This window comes from Panulirus ornatus, chromosome 7 (assembly GCF_036320965.1).
Source record: "Panulirus ornatus isolate Po-2019 chromosome 7, ASM3632096v1, whole genome shotgun sequence".
NCBI lineage: Eukaryota > Metazoa > Arthropoda > Malacostraca > Decapoda > Palinuridae > Panulirus > Panulirus ornatus.
Genome location: NC_092230.1, coordinates 24,214,802 through 24,235,515, shown reverse-complemented (window position 1 = coordinate 24,235,515; position 20,714 = coordinate 24,214,802). Strand labels below are relative to the sequence as shown.

Below are 20,714 nucleotides of genomic sequence, written 5' to 3'. Positions count from 1 at the left end.
CCTCTGCACAACTCTATCTATCGCCCACACCTCGCAACCATATAACATTGTTGGAACCACTATTCTTTCAAACATACCCATTTTTGCTTTCCAAGATAACATTCTCAACCTCCACACATTCTTCAATGCTCCCAGAACTTTCACCCTCTCCCCCACCCTATGGTTCACTTCCGCTTCCATGGTTCCACCTGCTGCCAAATCCACTCCCAGATATCTAAAACACTTCACTTCCTCCAGTTTTTCTCCATTCAAACTTACCTCCCAATTGACTTGTCCCTCAACCCTACTGATCCTAATAACCTTGCTCTTATTCACATTTACTCTCAGCTTTCTTCTTTCAAACACTTTACCAAACTCAGTCACCAGCTTCTGCAGTTTCTCACATGAATCAGCCACCAGCGATGTATCATCAGCGAACAACTGAATCACTTCCCAAGCCCTCTCATCCACAACAGACTGCATACTTGCCCCTCTTTCCAAATCTCTTGCATTCACCTCCCTAACAACCCCATCCATAAACAAATTAAACAACCATGAAGACATCACGCACCCCTGCCGCAAACCAACATTCAATGAAAACCAATCACTTTCCTCTCTTCCTACACGTACACATGCCTTACATCCTCAATAAACAACTTCCCTCCCTCACCATATATTCTTAATACATTCCACAGACCATCTCTATCAACTCTATCATATGCCTTCTCCAGATCAATAAATGCTACATACAAATCCATTTGCTTTACTAAGTATTTCTCACATACATTCTTCAAAGCAAACACCTGATCCACACATCCTCTACCACTTCTGAAACCACACAGCTCTTCCCCAATCTGATGCTCTGTACATGTCTTCACCCTCTCAATCAATACCCTCACATATAATTTCCCAGGAATACTCAACAAACTTATACCTCTGTAATTTGAGCACTCACTTTTATCCCCTTTGCCTTTGTACAATGGCACTATGCAAGCATTCCGCCAATCCTGAGGCACCTCACCATGAGTCATACATACATTAATAATAACCTTACCAACCAGTCAACAATACAGTCACCCCCTTTTTTAATAAATTCCACTGCAATATCATCCAACCTCTTCTCTGTTTAGCAAATCGTTCTACCTAATCCTCTCACTTTGCACACCACCTCGACTAAAACACCCTATATCTGCCACATTATCATCAAACACATTCAACAAACCTTCAAAATACTCACTCCATCTCCTTCTCACATCACCACTACTTGTTATCACCTCCCCATCAGCCCCCTTTACTGATATTCCCATTTGTTCCCTTGTCTACGCACTTTATTCACCTCCTCCCAAAACATCTTTTTATTCTCCCTAAAATTTAATGATACTCTCTCACCCCAACTCTCATTTGCCCTCTTTTTCATCTCTTGCACCTTTCTCTTGACCTCCTGCCTCTTTCTTTTATATTTCTCCCAGTCATTTGCATTATTTCCCAGCAAAAATCGTCCAAATGCCTCTCTCTTCTCTTTCACTAATAATCTTACTTCTTCATCCCACCACTCACTACCCTTTCTAATCTGCCCACCTCCCACGCTTCTCATGCCACAAGCATCTTCCGTGCAAGCCATCACTGCTTCCCTAAATACATCCCATTCCTCCCCCACTCTCCTTACCTCCTTTGTTCTCACTTTTTTCCATTCAGTACTCAGTCTCTCCTGGTACTTCCTCACACAAGTCTCCTTCCCAAGCTCACTTACTCTCACCACTCTCTTCACCCCAACATTCTCTCTTCTTTTCTGAAAACCTCTACAAATCTTCACCTTCGCCTCCACAGCATAATGATCAGACATCCCTCCAGTTGCACCTCTCAGCACATTAACATCCAACAGTATCTCTTTCCCGTAATCCAATAACGCTCTCTGGCCATCTCTCCTACTTACATACATATACTTAGGTATATATCTCTTTTTAAACCAGGTATTCCCAATCACCAGTCCTTTTTCAGCACATAAATCTACAAGCTCTTCACCATTTCCATTTACAACAGTGAACACCCCATGTACACCAATTATTCCCTCAACTGCCATAAAAAGGTAAATGTTATGTAAAATTTCACGTTACCCCACTCTAAACCTTGTCTGTTAATGGTTTGATAAACATCATACATGCAAAATCCAGGTTGAGCTCCAGCAAATCTTTGGGGGTCTAGAGAAAATATGAAGTAACGATGTGAAAAGGATTGCTGAAGTTGCCTCTGACAACCATGTCCTATTCCACCTTTGGGCTACCAAAAAAAGTTCGATGCCATAAACCTTTCCCAAACAAATAAAAGATGAAAGATAATTTCACTATTTCCAAGTCCAAAGAAAGATATGTTTCAACTCCTTTTTAAAACTGAAGAAAAGTATAAATAGAAAATAACATGGGAGCACAAAGATCCACTACAGGGCCATTCCAAAGGAGAGGAATCTAAAGAGGAAACCTCCCTTATTACCAGAATCTCTACTGACAGCATCTGATCTGGGTAAGGCATCTGGGATCTTAAGGATATGAAGCTTGGAGACTCTGAACACAATTGGGCACACAACTTTACCATTCACTTTATGTGAGGCAGGGATATTCAAGAGTCTTGTACATCAGGTATCTGATAGCCACAGTAATGTGCAAAAAATCAGAAAATTACATCCCAGTTCAGGACTCTCTGAAAGATAAAAAACATGGCCAAAAATCTCCTTTATTGTAGACAGATAGGAATCTGTACTGTGCCAAAGGTTCCACTGAAGAAAAAATTCTAATTTGAAGCATTTATCCAAATCATGGTGTAGCAGTTAGCATTCCTGACTATGACACATTAACAGGCACATACGTTCAAAACCTGGTTGTGACAGTTCGGTCCAGAGTCAACCCAGCTGTTCATCCACCCCTAAGGGTTGGTCGATAAAATGGGTACCTGGCTCAGGTTTGGTTTGCTTTGGATTTTAAAGAGAAGAGGTAGGGAATGCTTTGAAGAAGATAAAATCCAGCAAGGCAGTAGGTTTGGATGGTATTGCAGTGTTGATTGGTTGGTAAGGATATTCAAAGTATGTATGAACCATGGTAAAGTGCTTGAGGATTGGCAGAATGCATGCATTATACCACCGTACAAAGGCAAAGGGGATAAAGGTGAGTGTTGAAACTACAGAGGCATAAGTTTCTTGAGTATTCCTAGGAAATTATATAGGAGGGTATTGATTGAGAGGGTGAAGGCATATACAGAGCATCAGATTGGGGAAGAGCAATGTGGTTTCAGAAGTGGTAGAGGATGTGTGGATCAGGTGTTTGCTTTGAAGAATGTGTGAGAAATATTTAGAAAAACAGATGGATTTCTATGCAGCATTTATGGATCTGGAGAAGGAATATGATAGGGTTGATAGAGATGCTTTGTGGAAGGTCTTAAGAGAATATGGTGTGGGAAGTAAGTTGCTAGAAGCAGTGAAAAGTTTTACCAGGAATGTAAGGCATCTGTACGAGTAGGGAGAGAGAAGAGTGACTGATTCCCAGTGAATTTCGGTCTGCGGCAGGGGTGTGTGATGTCCCAAGGCTGTTCAATCTGTTTATGGATGGGGTGGTTAGGGAGGTAAACGCAAGAGTTTTTAGGAAGGAAAAAGCAAGGCATTTGGAGAGAGGGGCACGTATATAATATGTTGCGATGAGAGGGCCTGGGAAGTGAGTCTGCTGATGTTTACTGATGATACAGCTCTAGTGGCAGATTCCACTGAAAATCTGCAGAAGTTGGTGACTGAGTTTGGTAAAGTGTAAGAAGGGAGAAAGTTGAGAGTAAATGTGAATAAGAGCAAGATTATTAGGTTCGGTAGGGTTGAGGGACAAGTTAAATGGGACATCAGTTTGAATGGAGAAAATATTGGAGGAAGTGAAGTGTTTTAGATATCTGGGAAAGGACTAAGCAGCAGATGGAACCATGGAAGTGGAAGTGAGTCACAGGGCGGGGGAGGAGGTGAACATTCTGGAAGCAATGAAGAAAGTGTGGAAGAGAACATTATCTCAGACAGCAAAAATGGGTATGTTTGGAGGAATAGTAGTTCTAACAATGTTATATGGTTGTGAAGCATGGACTATAAATATGTTTGTACAGAGGAGGGTGGGTGTGTTAAAAATGAGATGTTTGAGGACAATATGTGGTGTGATGGTCTGAACGAAAAAGTAATGAAAGTGTGATTTTTTTTTTTTTTTTTTTTTTTATAGTTTGTCGCTGTCTCCCGTGTTTGCGAGGTAGCGCAAGGAAACAGACGAAAGAAATGGCCCAACCCCCCCCATACACATGTATATACATACGTCCACACACGCAAATATACATACCTACACAGCTTTCCATGGTTTACCCCAGACGCTTCACATGCCTTGATTCAATCCACTGACAGCACGTCAACCCCGGTATACCACATCGCTCCAATTCACTCTATTCCTTGCCCTCCTTTCACCCTCCTGCATGTTCAGGCCCCGATCACACAAAATCTTTTTCACTCCATCTTTCCACCTCCAATTTGGTCTCCCTCTTCTCCTTGCTCCCTCCACCTCCGACACATATATCCTCTTGGTCAATCTTTCCTCACTCATCCTCTCCATGTGCCCAAACCACTTCAAAACACCCTCTTCTGCTCTCTCAACCACGCTCTTTTTATTTCCACACATCTCTCTTACCCTCACGTTACTCACTCGATCAAACCACCTCACACCACACATTGTCCTCAAACATCTCATTTTCAGCACATCCATCCTCCTGCGCACAACTCTATCCATAGCCCACGCCTCGCAACCATACAACATTGTTGGAACCACTATTCCTTCAAACATACCCATTTTTGCTTTCCGAGATAATGTTCTCGACTTCCACACATTCTTCAAGGCCCCCAGAATTTTCGCCCCCTCCCCCACCCTATGATCCACTTCCGCTTCCATGGTTCCATCCGCTGCCAGATCCACTCCCAGATATCTAAAACACTTCACTTCCTCCAGTTTTTCTCCATTCAAACTCACCTCCCAATTGACTTGTCCCTCAACCCTACTGTACCTAATAACCTTGCTCTTATTCACATTTACTCTTAACTTTCTTCTTCCACACACTTTACCAAACTCAGTCACCAGCTTCTGCAGTTTCTCACATGAATCAGCCACCAGCGCTGTATCATCAGCGAACAACAACTGACTCACTTCCCAAGCTCTCTCATCCCCAACAGACTTCATACTTGCCCCTCTTTCCAAAACTCTTGCATTTACCTCCCTAACAACCCCATCCATAAACAAATTAAACAACCATGGAGACATCACACACCCCTGCCGCAAACCTACATTCACTGAGAACCAATCACTTTCCTCTCTTCCTACACGTACACATGCCTTACATCCTCGATAAAAACTTTTCACTGCTTCTAACAACTTTCCTCCCATACCATATATTCTTAATACCTTCCACAGAGCATCTCTATCAACTCTATCATATGCCTTCTCCAGATCCATAAATGCTACATACAAATCCATTTGCTTTTCTAAGTATTTCTCACATACATTCTTCAAAGCAAACACCTGATCCACACATCCTCTACCACTTCTGAAACCACATTGCTCTTCCCCAATCTGATGTAAGAGAGATGTGTGGTAATAAAAAAAAGTGCGGTTGAGAGAGCAAAAGAGGGTGTGTTGAAATGGTTTGGACATATGAAGAGAATGAGTGAGGAAAGATTGACAAAGAGGATATATGTGTCAAAGGTGGAGGGAACAAGTAGAAGCAGGAGACCAAATTGGAGAAGGAAGGATGGAGTGAAAAAGATTTTGAATGATTGGGGCCTGAAAATACAGGAGGGTGAGAGGAGTGCAAGGAACAGAGTGAATTGGAACAATGTGGTATACCGGGGTCGAAATGCTGTCAATGGACTGATTCAGGGCATGTGAAATGTCTGGGGTAAACCATGGAAAGGTCTGCAGGGCCTGGATGTGTGGATAGGGAGCTGTGGTATCAGCGCATCACACATGACATCTAGAGACTGGATGTGAGCAAATGTGGCCATTTTTGTCTATTTTCCTGGCACTGTCTCACTGAAATGGGATGGTCAGCGATGTGGTTTCCTGTGGGACGGGGTAGCACCAGGAATGGATGAAGGCAAGCAAATATGAATATATTGAAACTAACACAAACAGGTAAGGGGAAAAAACTGTACTAAAGACCAGTTTGAAACCCTCAGAAAGGCTCTCGAAATGGGGTATCTCTGCCACTGGCAAAATCAAAAACAGATGTACATGTTTTCTCACAGAGGAGGATGGGAGAAGTACTGTAATGGATCCCTCTTGTATCATTCCTTTAAATTAGGGGAAAAAAAAGTACTGCTCACATTCTCCTTGCAATTTCTAAAAGGAGACAGGAATAATAAAAGTTTCGATCTAACACTAAGCATTTCATGAATAACCTTAAGGAGAGAGAGACGCTGCAGTCTGTCATCTGCACTGTAGCTGTGGTAGAGACTGCCCAAGTCTCTAGCCTGAAACTGAGTTTTGTTTGAAAGCAAGTCTAATATGACTGGCAAAGGCCTGCAAAGATGCTGTTCAATTCAAGTTGGAAAAAATCCTAATTCATATTTCATAAGTAAATGCTATGAAGAAGGTCCATCACTCTCAAAAACAAAATAGCTCTGAAAGGGTTCATAGTAATGTATTACTTTAGACACAGGAAAAATTCTATGTCTACCAGAGCTCCAAAACAATCTGAAATACAGCACTTAGATGGTCTAGTCATACCTTTGCCAAATACCCAAACAGAACCAATGCCAATTTTTTCAGGATTCAGATGTGTCATGTACGTAGTCCCCTGCAATGGTACTTTACCATGATAAATGACATGTTAGTGCACACTGGGCCTATCAGTGTGCCTCAAATATAACAAAGGGTTTGTGATCTGATAAAGAGGTCATTCTACTCTCCAACAGTAACAAGCAAATGAATGGTACTGCCATTAAACAAGAAATTTAATGTGTTTCTAGTAAACATCTGTCTAACTTCCATTTTCCTGCATTTACAGGAAAGTGGTTAATTTGAATTTTTTTGAAGAAATTGTTGCCACAAAGAAAAGGATATTCACTTTTACTACCACTTCATTCAAGCATACTCTCTCATATCAAAACTATGAGAGCAACACTGTTCTCAGGAAAACCTGTTTAATCACAAACATTCCCTGCACTACATGAGAGAGAGAGAGAGAGAGAGAGAGAGAGAGAGAGAGAGAGAGAGAGAGAGAGAGAGAGAGAGAGAATCATGCTCTGGGCCAGAGTCAATGACAATAATGTTACCTAAATATAGAAAACTATACCTAAATTATTCATTACTCTGTACTAAATCATTCAAACAACTGACGTTATTGTCCATCTTTTAATATACAGTATTTCTTGTCCATCATTTAATATACAGTATTTCTTTCTCTGGGGATAGGGGAGAAAGAATACTTCCCATGCATTCCTCATGTGTCGTAGAAGGCGACTAAAGGGAACGGGAGTGGGGGGCCAGAAACCCTCCCCTCCTTGTATTTTTAACTTTCTAAAAGGGGAAACAGAAGAAGGAGTCACGCGAGGAGTGCTCATCCTCCTCGAAGGCTCAGATTGGGGTGTCTAAATGTGTGTGGATGTAACCAAGATGAGAAAAAAGGAGAGATAGGTAGTATGTTTGAGGAAAGGAACCTGGATGCTTTGGCTCTGAGTGAAACGAAGTTAAAGGGTAAATGGGAAGAGTGGTTTGGGAATGTCTTGGGAGTAAAGTCAGGGGTTAGTGAGAGGACAAGAGCAAGGGAAGGAGTAGCACTACTCCTGAATCAGGAGTTGTGGGAGTATGTGATAGAGTGTAAGAAAGTAAAGTCTAGATTGATATGGGTAAAACTGAAAGTTGATTGAGAGAGATGGGTGATTATTGGTGCATATGCACCTGGGCATGAGAAGAAAGATCATGAGAGGCAAGTGTTTTGGGAGCAGCTGAATGAGTGTGTTAGTGGTTTTGATGCACAAGATCGGGTTATAGTGATGGGTGATTTGAATGCAAAGGTGAGTAATGTGGCAGTTGAGGGAATAATTGGTATACATGGAGAGTTCAGTAATGTAAATGGAAATGGTGAAGAGCTTGTAGATTTATGTGCTGAAAAAGGACTGGTGATTGGGAATACCTGGTTTAAAAAGCGAGATATACATAAGTATACATATGTAAGTAGGAGAGATGGCCAGAGAGCGTTACTGGATTACGTGTTAATTGATAGACGCACGAAAGAGAGACTTTTGGATGTTAATGTGCTGAGAGGTGCAACTGAAGGGATGTCTGATCATTATCTTGTGGAGGCGAAGGTGAAGATTTGTATGGGTTTTCAGAAAAGAAGAGAGAATGCTGGGATGAAGAGAGTGGTGAGAGTAAAGCAAAGCGAGAGGGTTAGGGAAAATGATTTGGTAAATAGAGAAGAGGTAGTAAAAGCTTTACGGAAGATGAAAGCCGGCAAAGCAGCAGGTTTGGATGGTACTGCAGTGGAATTTATTAAAAAAGGGGGTGACTGTATTGCTGACTGGTTGGTAAGGTTATTTAATGTATGTATGATTCATGTTGAGGTGCCTGAGGATTGGCAGAATGCTTGCATAGTGCCATTGTACAAAGGCAAAGGGGATAAGAGTGAGTGCTCAAATTACAGAGGTATAAGTTTGTTGAGTATTCCTGGTAAATTATATGGGAGGGTATTGATTGAGAGGGTGAAGGCGTGTACAGAGCATCAGATTGGGGAGGAGCAGTGTGGTTTCAGAAGTGGTAGAGGATGTGTGGATCAGGTGTTTGCTTTGAGGAATGTATGTGAGAAAAACTTAGAAAAACAAATAGATTTGTATGCAGCATTTATGGATCTGGAGAAGGCATATGATAGAGTTGATAGAGATGCTCTGTGGAAGGTTTTAAGAATATATGGTGTGGGAGGCAAGTTGTCAGATGCAGTGAAAAGTTTTTATCGAGGATGTAAGGCATGTGTACGTGTAGGAAGAGAGGAAAATGATTGGTTTTAAGTGAATGTAGGTTTGCGGCAGGGGTGTGTGATGTCTCCATGGTTATCTAATTTGTTTATGGATGGGGTTGTTAGGGAAGTGAATGCAAGAGTTTTGGAAAGAGGGGAGAGTATGCAGTCTGTTCTGGATGAGAGAGCTTGGGAAGTGAGTCAGTTGTTGTTTGCTGACGATACAGCACTGGTGGCTGATTCATGTAAGAAACTGCAGAAGCTGGTGACTGAGTTTGGTAAAGTGTGTGAAAGAAGAAAACTGAAAGTAAATGTGAATAAGAGCAAGGTTAATAGGTACAGTAGCGTTGAGGGTCAAGTCAACTGGGAGGTAAGTTAGAATGGAGAAACACTGGGGGAAGTAAAGTGTTTTAGATATCTGGGAGTGGATCTGGCAATGGATGGAACCATGGAAGCGGAAGTGAATCATAGGGTGGGGGAGGGGGCGAAAATTCTGGGAGCCTTGAAGAATGTGTGGAAGTCGAGAACATTATCCAGAAAGCAAAAATGGGTATGTTTGAAGGAATAGTGGTTCCAACAATGTTGTATGGTTGCGAGGCGTGGGCTATGGATAGAGTTGTGCGCAGGAGGGTGGATGTGCTGGAAATGAGATGTTTTAGGACAATATGTGGTGTGAGGTGGTTTGATCGAGTAAGTAATGTAAGGGTGAGAGAGATGTGTGGAAATAAAAAGAGTGTGGTTGAGAGAGCAGAAGAGGGTGTTTTGAAATGGGTTGGTCACATGGAGAGAATGAGTGGGGAAAGATTGACCAACAGGATATATGTGTCAGAGGTAGAGGGAACGAGGAGAAGTGGGAGACCAAGTTGGAGGTGGAAAGATGGAGGGAAAAAGATTTTGAGTGATCGGGGCCTGAACATGCAGGAGGGTGAAAGGCATGCAAGGAATAGAGTGAATTGGAACCATGTGGTATACCGAGGGCATGTGAACCAGGGCATGTGAAGCGTCTGGGGTAAACCATGGAAAGTGTGTGGGGCCTGGATGTGGAAAGGGAGCTGTGGTTTCGGTGCATTATTACATGACAGCTAGACACTGAGTGTGAACGAATGGGGCCTTTGGTGTCTTTCCTTGCGGTACCTCGCACACATGAGGGGGGAGGGGGTTGTTATTCCATGTGTGGCGAGGTGGCGATGGGAACAAATAAAGGCAGACAGTATGAATTATGTACATGTGTACATATGTATATGTCTGTGTGTGTATATATATGTGTACATTGAGAGGTATAGGTATGTATATTTGCGTGTGTGGACGTGTATGTATAAACATGTGTATGTGGGCGAGTTGGGCCATTCTTTCGTCTGTTTCCTTGCGCTACCTCGCTAACGCGGGAGACAGCAACAAAGCAAAATAAATAAATAAATAAATATTTCTTTCATTATTGGGTCATATATCATTAACTCAATATTACTAGAAAAAATAATCTCTTAACTACAATAATTGTGAGGAGTAAAGCAATATTAATTGGATTAAAAGCAGTTCACAAAGTTTTCCACTAAGAATTATCTAATCATCTGAAACTAATTATCCATGACACTAAATTTAAAAAAATTAATCTGTGCAAGATGCAACCAAACTAAGAAAAAAATTCTATCCCCACAATCATAAAATTTTCAAGGTACTTGCCTCATAAGATGTGATAACAACAGGGAAAACTGGAGACGGGGCACCCTCTACAGGCACCCGAATCTTAATTCTTTTTCTTTTATCTATGCGCACACCATCTCCTCCGTGGTATAGCAATGTAGGAATCTGGCAAAAAATTAATTAATCTCCAGGTAAAATGGATTTTAAAAAAGTAAGATAAGCATCCAAGAAAATGAACCTTGTAATCAAATAAACAAATAAAGAGTAATATGAAAAAACTGGCTCAAGAAATGCATACAAGTTCACTTTGGACAAGAGACTAAATGGAGAGTTTACAAGTCAGTCTTTCTTTCATAAATGTTTACTATTTCTTGCACAAATAAGGAAGCACCAAGAACAGATTGAGAAAAAATCTTTGCTTGATTACTTCCAAAGTTCTTGCTTTTGAAAAATAATACAGGAGGAAGATTTCCAGCTCCCACTACTGCACCTCTTAGTTGCCTTTTACAAATGTCAGAGGATATAAGTGCAGTATTCAATCTCCCCATCCCTAGAAAGCATAGTACTCACCAACTGTCTTCTCTGATGAATAACAGTTTCTCTCAACCACCTCTCCTGTTTTCAACACTTGTCTTGCTAGCTGTATGGTGCTGTTTTCTTTTTCTGGTAGCTACTTCTCTGGCTTAGTTATCAATATGAGATTCATCTGGTATTGTTTTGATTCATTTTTTCTTATACTTTGTCGCTGTCTCCTGCATTAGTGAGGAAGTGCAAGGAAACAGACGAAAGAATAGCCCAATCCACCCATATACCCATGTTTATACATAAACTCCCACACACGCACGTATACGTAACTACACATTTCAATGTATACATACATAAACATACATAGACAAAAACATATATAAACATGTACATATTCATACTAGCTACCTTCATCCATTCCTGCCGCCACCCCACCACACATGAAATGGCACCCCCTCCCCCGCACGCATGCGAGGTAGCGGTAGGAAAAGACAAAGGCCACATTCGTTCACACTCAGTCTCTAGCTGTCATGTGTAATGCACCGAAACCACAGCTCCCTTTCCACATCCAGGCCCAACAAAACTTTCCATGGTTCACCCCAGACACTTCACATGCCCTGGTTCAATCCATTGATAGCACGTCGACCCCAGTATACCACAACATTCCAATACACTCTGTTCCTTGCATGCCTTTCATCCTGTATGTTCAGGCCCCGATAGCTCAAAATCTTTTTCACTTCTTTCTTCCACCTCCAATTTGGTCTCCCACTTCTCCTCATTCCCTTCACCTCTGACACATATATCCACTTTGTCAATCTTTCCTCACTCATTCTCTTCATGTGGCCAAACCATTTCAATAAACCCTCTTCTGCCATCTCAACCACATTCTTTTTATTACCACACATCTCTCTTACCCTTTTATTACTTACTCGATCAAACCACCTCACACCACATATTGTCCACAAACATCTCATTTCCAACACATCCACCCTCCTCTGCACAACCCCATCTATTGCCTATGCCTCGCAACCATATAACATTATTGGAACCACTATTCCTTCAAACATACCCATTTTTGCTCTCCAAGATAACATTCTTGCCTTCCACACATTCTTCAACGCTCCCAGAACCTTCGCCCCCTCCCCCACACTGTGACTCACTTCCGCTTCCATGGTTCCACCCACTGCTAAATCCACTCCCAGATATCTAAAACACTTCACTTTCTCCACTTTTTCTCAATTCAAACTTACCTCCCAACTGACTTGTCCCTTAACCCTACTGAACCTAATATTAATAACCTTGCTCTTCTTCACATTTACTCTCAGCTTTCTTCTTTAACACACTTTACCAAACTCAGTCACCAGCTTCTGCAGTTTCTCTCCCGAATCAGCCACCAGCGCTGCATTACCAGCAAACAACAACTGACTCACTTCCCAAGACCTCTCAGCCACAACAGACTGCATACTTGCCCCTCTTTCCAAAACTCTTGCATTCACTCCCTAACAACCCCATCCATAAACAAATTAAACAACCATGGAGACATCACACACCCCTGCCGCAAACCAACATTCACTGGGAACCAATCACTTTCCTCTCTTCCTACTCATACACATACCTTACATCCTCGACAAAAACTTTTCACTGCTTCTAGCAACTTACCTCCCACACCATATATTCTTAATACCTTCCACAGGGCATCTCTATCAACTCTATCATATGCCTTCTCCAGATCCATAAATGCTACATACAAATCCATCTGTTTTTCTAAGTATTTCTCATACATTCTTTAAAGCAAACACCTGATCCACACATCCTCTACCACTTCTGAAACCACACTGCTTTTCCCCAATCTGATGCTCTGTACATGCCTTCACCCTCTCAATCAATACCCTCCCATATAATTTCTCAGGAATACTCAACAAACTTATACCTCTGTAATTTGAACACTCACCTTTATCCCCTTTGCCTTTATACGATGGCACTATGCATGCATTCCACCAATCCTTAGGCACTTCAACATGAACCACACATACAGTGAATAACCTCACTAGCCAGTCAACAACACAGTCACCCCCTTTCAATCAATTCCACTACAATACCATCCAAACCCTCCGCCTTGCTAACTTTCATTTTCTGCAAAGCTGTCACTAATATAATTTTGAATGTTTCTGCAGTACTTCCATGTATGTTTCTCAGTTCTCTAGGTATTGCATTAACAGGTGCTCCAGCCTCCATCCCAGGCATTTGTGTATTTTTGTCTTGTATCTCTTTAGTATATCTACAGGATTACATATGATTAAGAGGTGGGGAGAAATAATTCTAGCACCATATTCCCAGCAAGTCGTAGATGACTATGGGGGAGGTAATGGGGGCTTCAAATCCTCCCCTTCTTGTATTTCATTTTTAAAAGACAGAACAGAAAAAGGAGCCAAGCAGGGAGTCCTCATCCTCCTCAAGGGCTCAAGCTGGGGTGTCTAAATATGTGTAGAAGTAATAACCAAGACTGCAATGATAGGAAAGATATGGAGCATATCTGAGGAAACAATGCTCACAGGTAAAGGGAAAGAATGGTTTGGAAATGTCATTGGAGTAAAGTCAGGGGTTGGCGAGGAGACAAGAGCTAAGGAAGAAGCAACACTAATCATGAACAGTTGTGGGAGTGTGTGAAAAAGTGTACGGAAGTGAATTCTTGGGTGATGTGGGTAAAAATGAAAGTGGATGGTAAGAAATGGGTGATTATTGGTGCTTATGTACCTGGCCATGAACAGATAGATCATTAGAGGCAAGTGTTTTGGAAGCAGCTGAGTGGGTGTGTCAGCAGTTTTGACACAAGAAACTGGGTATTACCAATGGGTGATTTGAACACAAAGGTGAGTATGTGGCAGTTCAGGGTATAATTGGGGAGCATGGGGTATTCAGCTATACTATAAATGGAAATGGTGGAGAGCATGTAGAGTTGTGTGCAGAAAATAGAGTGGTGACTAGGAATACCTGTTATGAAAAAAAGGTACATACACAAGTATACATATGTAAGTATGAAGGATGGTCAGCAAGTGTTACTGGATTACATTATCAGTTAAAAGGCATGTAAAAGAGAGACTTTTGGATGTAAGTGTGCTGATGAGGGCAGCCGGTGGGATGCCTTATCTCTATCTTGCAGAGGCAAGGGTGAAAATATGTAAGAGTTTTAGCAAAAGAGGAAACAACATCAGTGTGAAGAAAGTGGTGAGAGCATGTAAGCTTGAAAAACAAACTTGCGTGAAGAACTACCAGGAGACTGAGTGTAGAATAGCAAAAGGTGAAGGAAAATGAAGTAAGGGGAGTGGGTAAGAAATGGGAAGAATTTAGGGAAGTAAAGCAAACATGCAAGAGATGAATGCAGCATGCAAATGGTGGGAAGTGAGTAGATTAGAAAAGGTAATGAGTGGTGGGATGAAAAAGTAAAGCTGCAACTGAAAGAGAAGGGGGGAATTTGGGCAGTACTTTCAATGAAGGAGTGTAAATGATTGGGTGATGTATACGAAGAAGGAAGCAGCATGAGGTCAAGAGGAAGGTGCAGAGTTTGAAAAAGAGAGCAAATGACAGTTGGGGTGAGCAAGTAACAGCAAACATTAGGGTGAATAAAATGTTCTGAAAGGTGGTTAATGAAAAGTGAAAAACAAGAGTACAAATAGAAACATCGCTGAAAGGGGGAAACGAGAAAGTGGGAACGGAGTAATGAAATGGGGAGGAGACGGCGTGAGTATTTTGAGAGACTACTGAATATGTTTGTGATAAGGTATCAGATGTAGGGTGTTTGGGTCGGAGTAATGAGTGAAATGAATGAGTCATGGAGAGTGGTCTGGTGAAGGGAGAAGAGGTGGTGAAAGCCTTTCATAAGATGAAATGTGGCAAGGCAGATGGAGTGAATGGTACTGTAACTGAATTTATAAAAAAGGAGGTGACTAAATTCTTGATTGCTTAGTTAGGATTTTCAAAGCATGTATGATCATGATGAGATGCCTGATCATTGGCAGAATGAAAGTGTTGTGCCAATGTATAAAAGCAAGGGGAATAAAGTTAAGTGTTCAACCTACAAGGGTATAAGTTCGTTGAGTGTACTTGGTAAGTTATATGGGAGTGTAGTGACTGAAAGGGTGAAAGTATATACAGTATATTAGACTGCAGAATAATAGTGTGGGTTTAGAAGTGTTAGAGGATGTGTGGAACAGGTGTTTGTTTTAGAAAATGTGTGTGAGAAATGCTAAGAAAAATGGATGGATTTGTATGTGGAATTTATTGACCGGAGAAAGCATATGATAGGGCTGACAGAGATGACTTGTGGAAGGTCTTAAAAATTTATGGTAGGAAAGGACAGCTAATAGAAGCAGTGAGTAGTTTTTATCAATGGTGTAAGGCATATTTACAAATAGGAAGAAAGGAGAATGAATTGTTTCTAATAAAAGCTGGTCTGCAGCAAGGAGTGTGTGATGCTACCATAGTTGTTTAATTTGTTTATGGATAGGATGGTAAATACCAAAGGTAAATACCAGTCTTGGAGAGGGGAAAGTATGCAGTTCGTAGGGGATGAGAGCGTCTGGAAAGTGAGTCCATCAATGTTTGCCGATGATGAAGAACTGCAGGCAGATTCAAAGAAGAAACTGTAAAAGTCGGTGACCGAGTTTGGAAGTGTGTGAAAGGAAGTTGAAAGTAAATGAGAATAAAAACGTGGATAAGGGACAAGTTAGTTGGGATGTGAGTTTGAAACATGGAGGGAGTGAAGCATTTTAGATATCATGAAGTGGACATGGCAGCTAATGGAACACTTGTAACAGAAGTGAGTCACAGGGTGGGAGAGGGGGTGAAGGTTATTATCTTTAAAGGTACAGTGGTCCAAACAATACTATATGGATACCAAGCATGGGCTGTTGATAAGGCTATGCAGAGGAAGGGAGATGTGTTGGAATTCAACTGTTTAAGGGGTTTTGGTTGAGTAAGTAATGAAAGAGTAAGACAGACGTGAGATAATAAAGCAAGTGTGGTTAAGACAGCTGAAGAAGGTGTGCTGAGATGGCTTGGACATATGATGAAAATTTGAGAAAAGGTTGACAAAAAGGATATATGTGTCAGTTGTGGAGGAAACATGAACAAGAAGAACAAACTGGAGTTGGAAGGATGGAGTGAAAAAGATTTAAAGTGATAAGAGACTGAACATGCAAGAGGGTGAAAGGCATGTATGGGATAGAGTTAATTTGAACGATGTGGTATACTGGGGTCAATTTGTTGTCAATGGATCATACCAGGGAATGTGAAGTGTCTGGGGGTAAACCATGGAAAGGTTTGTGGGGCCTAGTTGTGGATAGGGAGCTGTGGCTTCAGTACATTACATATGGCAGCTAGAAAATGGATGCGAGTGGATGTGGTCTTTCCTCGTCTGTTCCTAATGTTACCTCACTAACAAGGGAAACGGTGATCAGCTGTAGAAAAAAAAATCATTCTAGCACATTAATGATTGAAAGATAGAGTGAAGGCTTCAACATATTGGAGGATGAAGCTTCAAGAAGGCAAGAGGCCTGCATTGTAGAAAATGAGTAGGTGCAATATGTTAAATGGCAAGAATATGTGCTGTCAATGAACTGACCTAAGGTATATGAAACTAACAATGTATCTATATTTCAGTTTGTGGTGCCTGGCTGTGGATGGCAGTTTCTGGTCTCAGTACATTATACATAACAGCTTGAGCTTGATGATCTGCAAACAACTGTTTGCCACTGTTTGCTTTTTTATGATGCTGCCTTGCTTAAGCAGTTACAGACATTTTCTTTTCATACCTAATTTCTTTCACTATCTTAGCAAGGTACATTTAGACCAATGAACAGTGGCCTTACTTGCATGGTCTCACTCTCTAGCTTTCATGAATGATGTTTTACAACCAAAGCCAAGCCCCATAAGCTGTCCCATGCTGTACCTTGACTGCTTCACATCCCCTTGTCCAACCTATTGACAGCACATCATCCCCCATCTCCCACTTTAATCCAATTCATTCTATCCCATGGATGTCTCTTTCACTCCAGAATATTCAAGGCTCAATATTCTAAAACTTCTTCACTCCATACTTTAATCTCATTCTTGATTTCCCCGTCCCCTTCCTCCTTCCCCTTCTGGCATGTAGATTCTCTAAGTCAGTCTTTCTTCACTCATCCGCTCAATATGCCTAAGCCATTTCAGCACACACTGGTCTTCTCTCTCAATTAGATTTTACTTACTACCCCACATATCTCTGACCCAGTCATTCCTTATACAATCAATCTGTCTCAAACCCCATATTGTCCTCTGGTATTTAATTTTCAATACATCCACCCTCTTCCTTTCTTCTGCATGCCATGTCTAAAACTTACATGCATACAATACTGTTGAGACTATCATACCCTCAAGTATACCCATCCTTGTCTGTGTAGACACTGATCTTTCCTTCCACATGCTCCTTAATACAACACAACTTTAGCCCCCTTTACCACCCAGCGATTCATTTCAGCCCACATAGCTCCATCTGCAGCTAAAAGAATGTCCACTGCCAAGTATGTGAAGAACTTTACTTCCTTTTGCCTGTTTGATTTTACCAATATCATCCTGTCTCATCCCTCTCCTTAACCTCATTACTGTGCCTTACTTCTGTTCACATTTACACCTAGGAGTAAATGGAAATGAATGCAAAAGAAATGAAGAGGGTAGATTTTTGGAGTTTCTCTTTTGAATCTCCCACTAAAGCTGTCATCTACGAATAGCCAATGATTCACCTTCCCTGTTTCCCCTACTCAAGGATGCTGTAAAATTGCCCATCATGCTATGACCCTCTTTTACACAGCATAGCTTATGGCAAATGAAAGAGGATGCTTCTTCAGTCACTTTCTCATTCTCTGTCTCCCTTTCCTTCTAAACTGTCAGGGCTTCCCATAATGTTGTTTCCTATGATACTGCTTGCAATGAGTAAAAACATTCAAATAAGCAAAGATTTCAAACATTGCAGCTAACAAATCATGACCCTATACTATTTGCATAGGTAACAGCTTAAGATGCAATTACAATGTCTTTTTCAAAAGACAATACAATAACTGTTATAATACATTACCTTTTATGAAAATAAGGAGGAAGACCAAGTTAACCTTCACTGACCTTATATTATCTGCATAGGTAACAAGTCAAGCTGCAATTACAATGTCTTTTCAAAAGACAATACAATAACTGTTATAATACATTCCCTTCTATGAAGATACGGTGGAATATCAAGTTAACCGTCATTGACTTCTCGGTGAATTTCCATGTATCACACAATGCAATGTATACAAAAATCTGAATGTGGAGTCAAAATATTCTAAAGTAAAATCCAGGGAAAATTAAACTTTTCAGAATGAAGATTCTTTTAACAATGATCAGTATATATATTTATATGTATATATATATATATATATATATATATATATATATATATATATATATATATATATATATATATACATATATATATCAAATCTAATTACCTTTGGGGCAAACCTCTCAAATTCAGACATCCAATTGGGCAGGGTAGATAAAGGACCACAAACAAGAAAGGGGCCTTGTACCCCCTGCTCCACTAAATGGCAGATGAGGGCAATACATTGGATAGTCTTGCCCAAACCCATCTCATCTCCAAGAATACCATTGACACCATTCTCATACAGAACCTGGAAAAAATATTAAAATGTTTAAGAATATAATAATCTATCAATTCTGAGAATTAAAGGTACCTATGTCAATCTCATTTTGCATCTTCTTTTCTCTCCCTAAATATCCCATACCTGTTTCCTGCATGCAAGAGTCATCCAAATTTTCAGACTTTAAATTTTCATACTTTCTCACACAAAATCTTTTAAACACAAGCTAAAGAATTCTGCATATCAGTCTGAAATTTAGTGACTGTGTTATGACATCTGAAAGATTACTGGCTTACTTCTCCAAAATTTTAGACTAAATTGTAAGGACTGATCTGTTACTCTACCTGTCAATACATATTCATCTTTATCTATTCATAACTACCCTACAACCAATTTCTAAGAGAGTGCTCTGGTGTTACTCAGGATCTATTGCCATAAGGTCTAGTAGCCTAAAGCTGCATTATTTCCAGTAGCAGGAAACTGACAAAAGAATGGCAAAACCCACCCACAGATACATGTATATGCATAAAGGCCCACACATGCACAAATACATACTTGAACATTGCAACGTATACATACATATACAAACACAGACATATACACATACACACATGTACATATTCATACTTGGTGCCATCACATATTCCCGTCGCCACTCCGCCACAAATGAAACAGCATCCCCCCATCCTCCCCCTCCACCTCCAGCAAAGTAGTGCTAGGATAAGATAAAAAGGCCACATTTGTTAACAAACAGACTCTAGTTATCATGTGTAATGAACAGAAACCACAGCTCCATTTACACATCCAGGCCTCAAAAAACTTTCCATGGTTTACCCCAGACACTTCAAATGCCCTGGTTCAGTAGTCAAACCCAGTATATCACATTCTTCCAATTCACTAATCCTTGGAGGCCTTTCACCCTCCTATATGTTCAGGCACCAATCACTCAAAATCTTTTTTACTCCATCCTTACACCTTCTGTTTCCCCTTTTAGAAAGTTATATATATGTGTATGTATGCATGTGTATGTATATATATACATATGTATATCTATATATTTATATTTATTTATCTTATTTTGCCTTGTCGCTGTCTCCCGCGTTTGCGAGGAAGCGCAAGGAAAAAGATGAAAGAAATGGCCCAACCCACCCCCATACACATGTATATACATACACGTCCACTCACGCAAATATACATACCTATACATCCTCAATGTACACATATATATATACACACACAGACATATACATATATACACATGTACATAATTCATACTGTCTGCCTTTATTTATTCCCATCGCCACCTCACCACACATGGAATACCATCCCCCTCCCCCCTCATGTGTGAGAGGTAGCGCTAGGAAAAGACAACAAAGGACACGTTCATTCACACTCAGTCTCTAGCTGTCATGTAATAATGCACTGAAACCACAGCTCCCTTTCCACATCAAGGCCCCACACAACTTTCAATGGTTTACCCCAGATGCTTCACATGCCCTGATTCAATCCATTGACAGCACGTCGACCCCGGTATACCACAATGATCCAATTCACGAGTAAGTAATGTAAGGGTAAGAGAGATGTGTGGAAATAAAAAGAGTGTGGTTGAGAGAGCAGAAGAAGGTGTTTTGAAATGGTTTGGTCATATGGAGAGAATGAGTGAGGAAAGATTGACCAAGAGGATATATGTGTCAGAGGTGGAGGGAACAAGGAAAATTGGGAGACCAAATTGGAGGTGGAAAGATGGAGGGAAAAAGATTTTGAGTGATCGGGGCCTGAACATGCAGAAGGGTGAAAGGCGTCCAAGGAATAGAGTGAATTGGAGCCATGTGGTATATCGGGGTTGACGTGCTGTCAATGGATTGAATCAGGGCATGCGAAACATCTGGGGTA

At 40.9% G+C, this 20,714-nt stretch overlaps 1 protein-coding gene across 1 annotated transcript in view; it reads right to left on the bottom strand.

Moving 5' to 3' along the window:
* The window catches only part of LOC139749312 (uncharacterized), a 276,562-nt gene that overhangs the window by 153,064 nt on the left and 102,784 nt on the right, over positions 1-20,714 (bottom strand). The window contains exons 12-13 of the mRNA XM_071663037.1: positions 18,669-18,851; positions 10,666-10,791 (exon numbers count right to left, since the gene is read on the bottom strand). Coding sequence (XP_071519138.1) covers positions 10,666-10,791; positions 18,669-18,851 — 309 coding nt within the window. The remainder of the gene's footprint in view (positions 1-10,665; positions 10,792-18,668; positions 18,852-20,714) is intronic.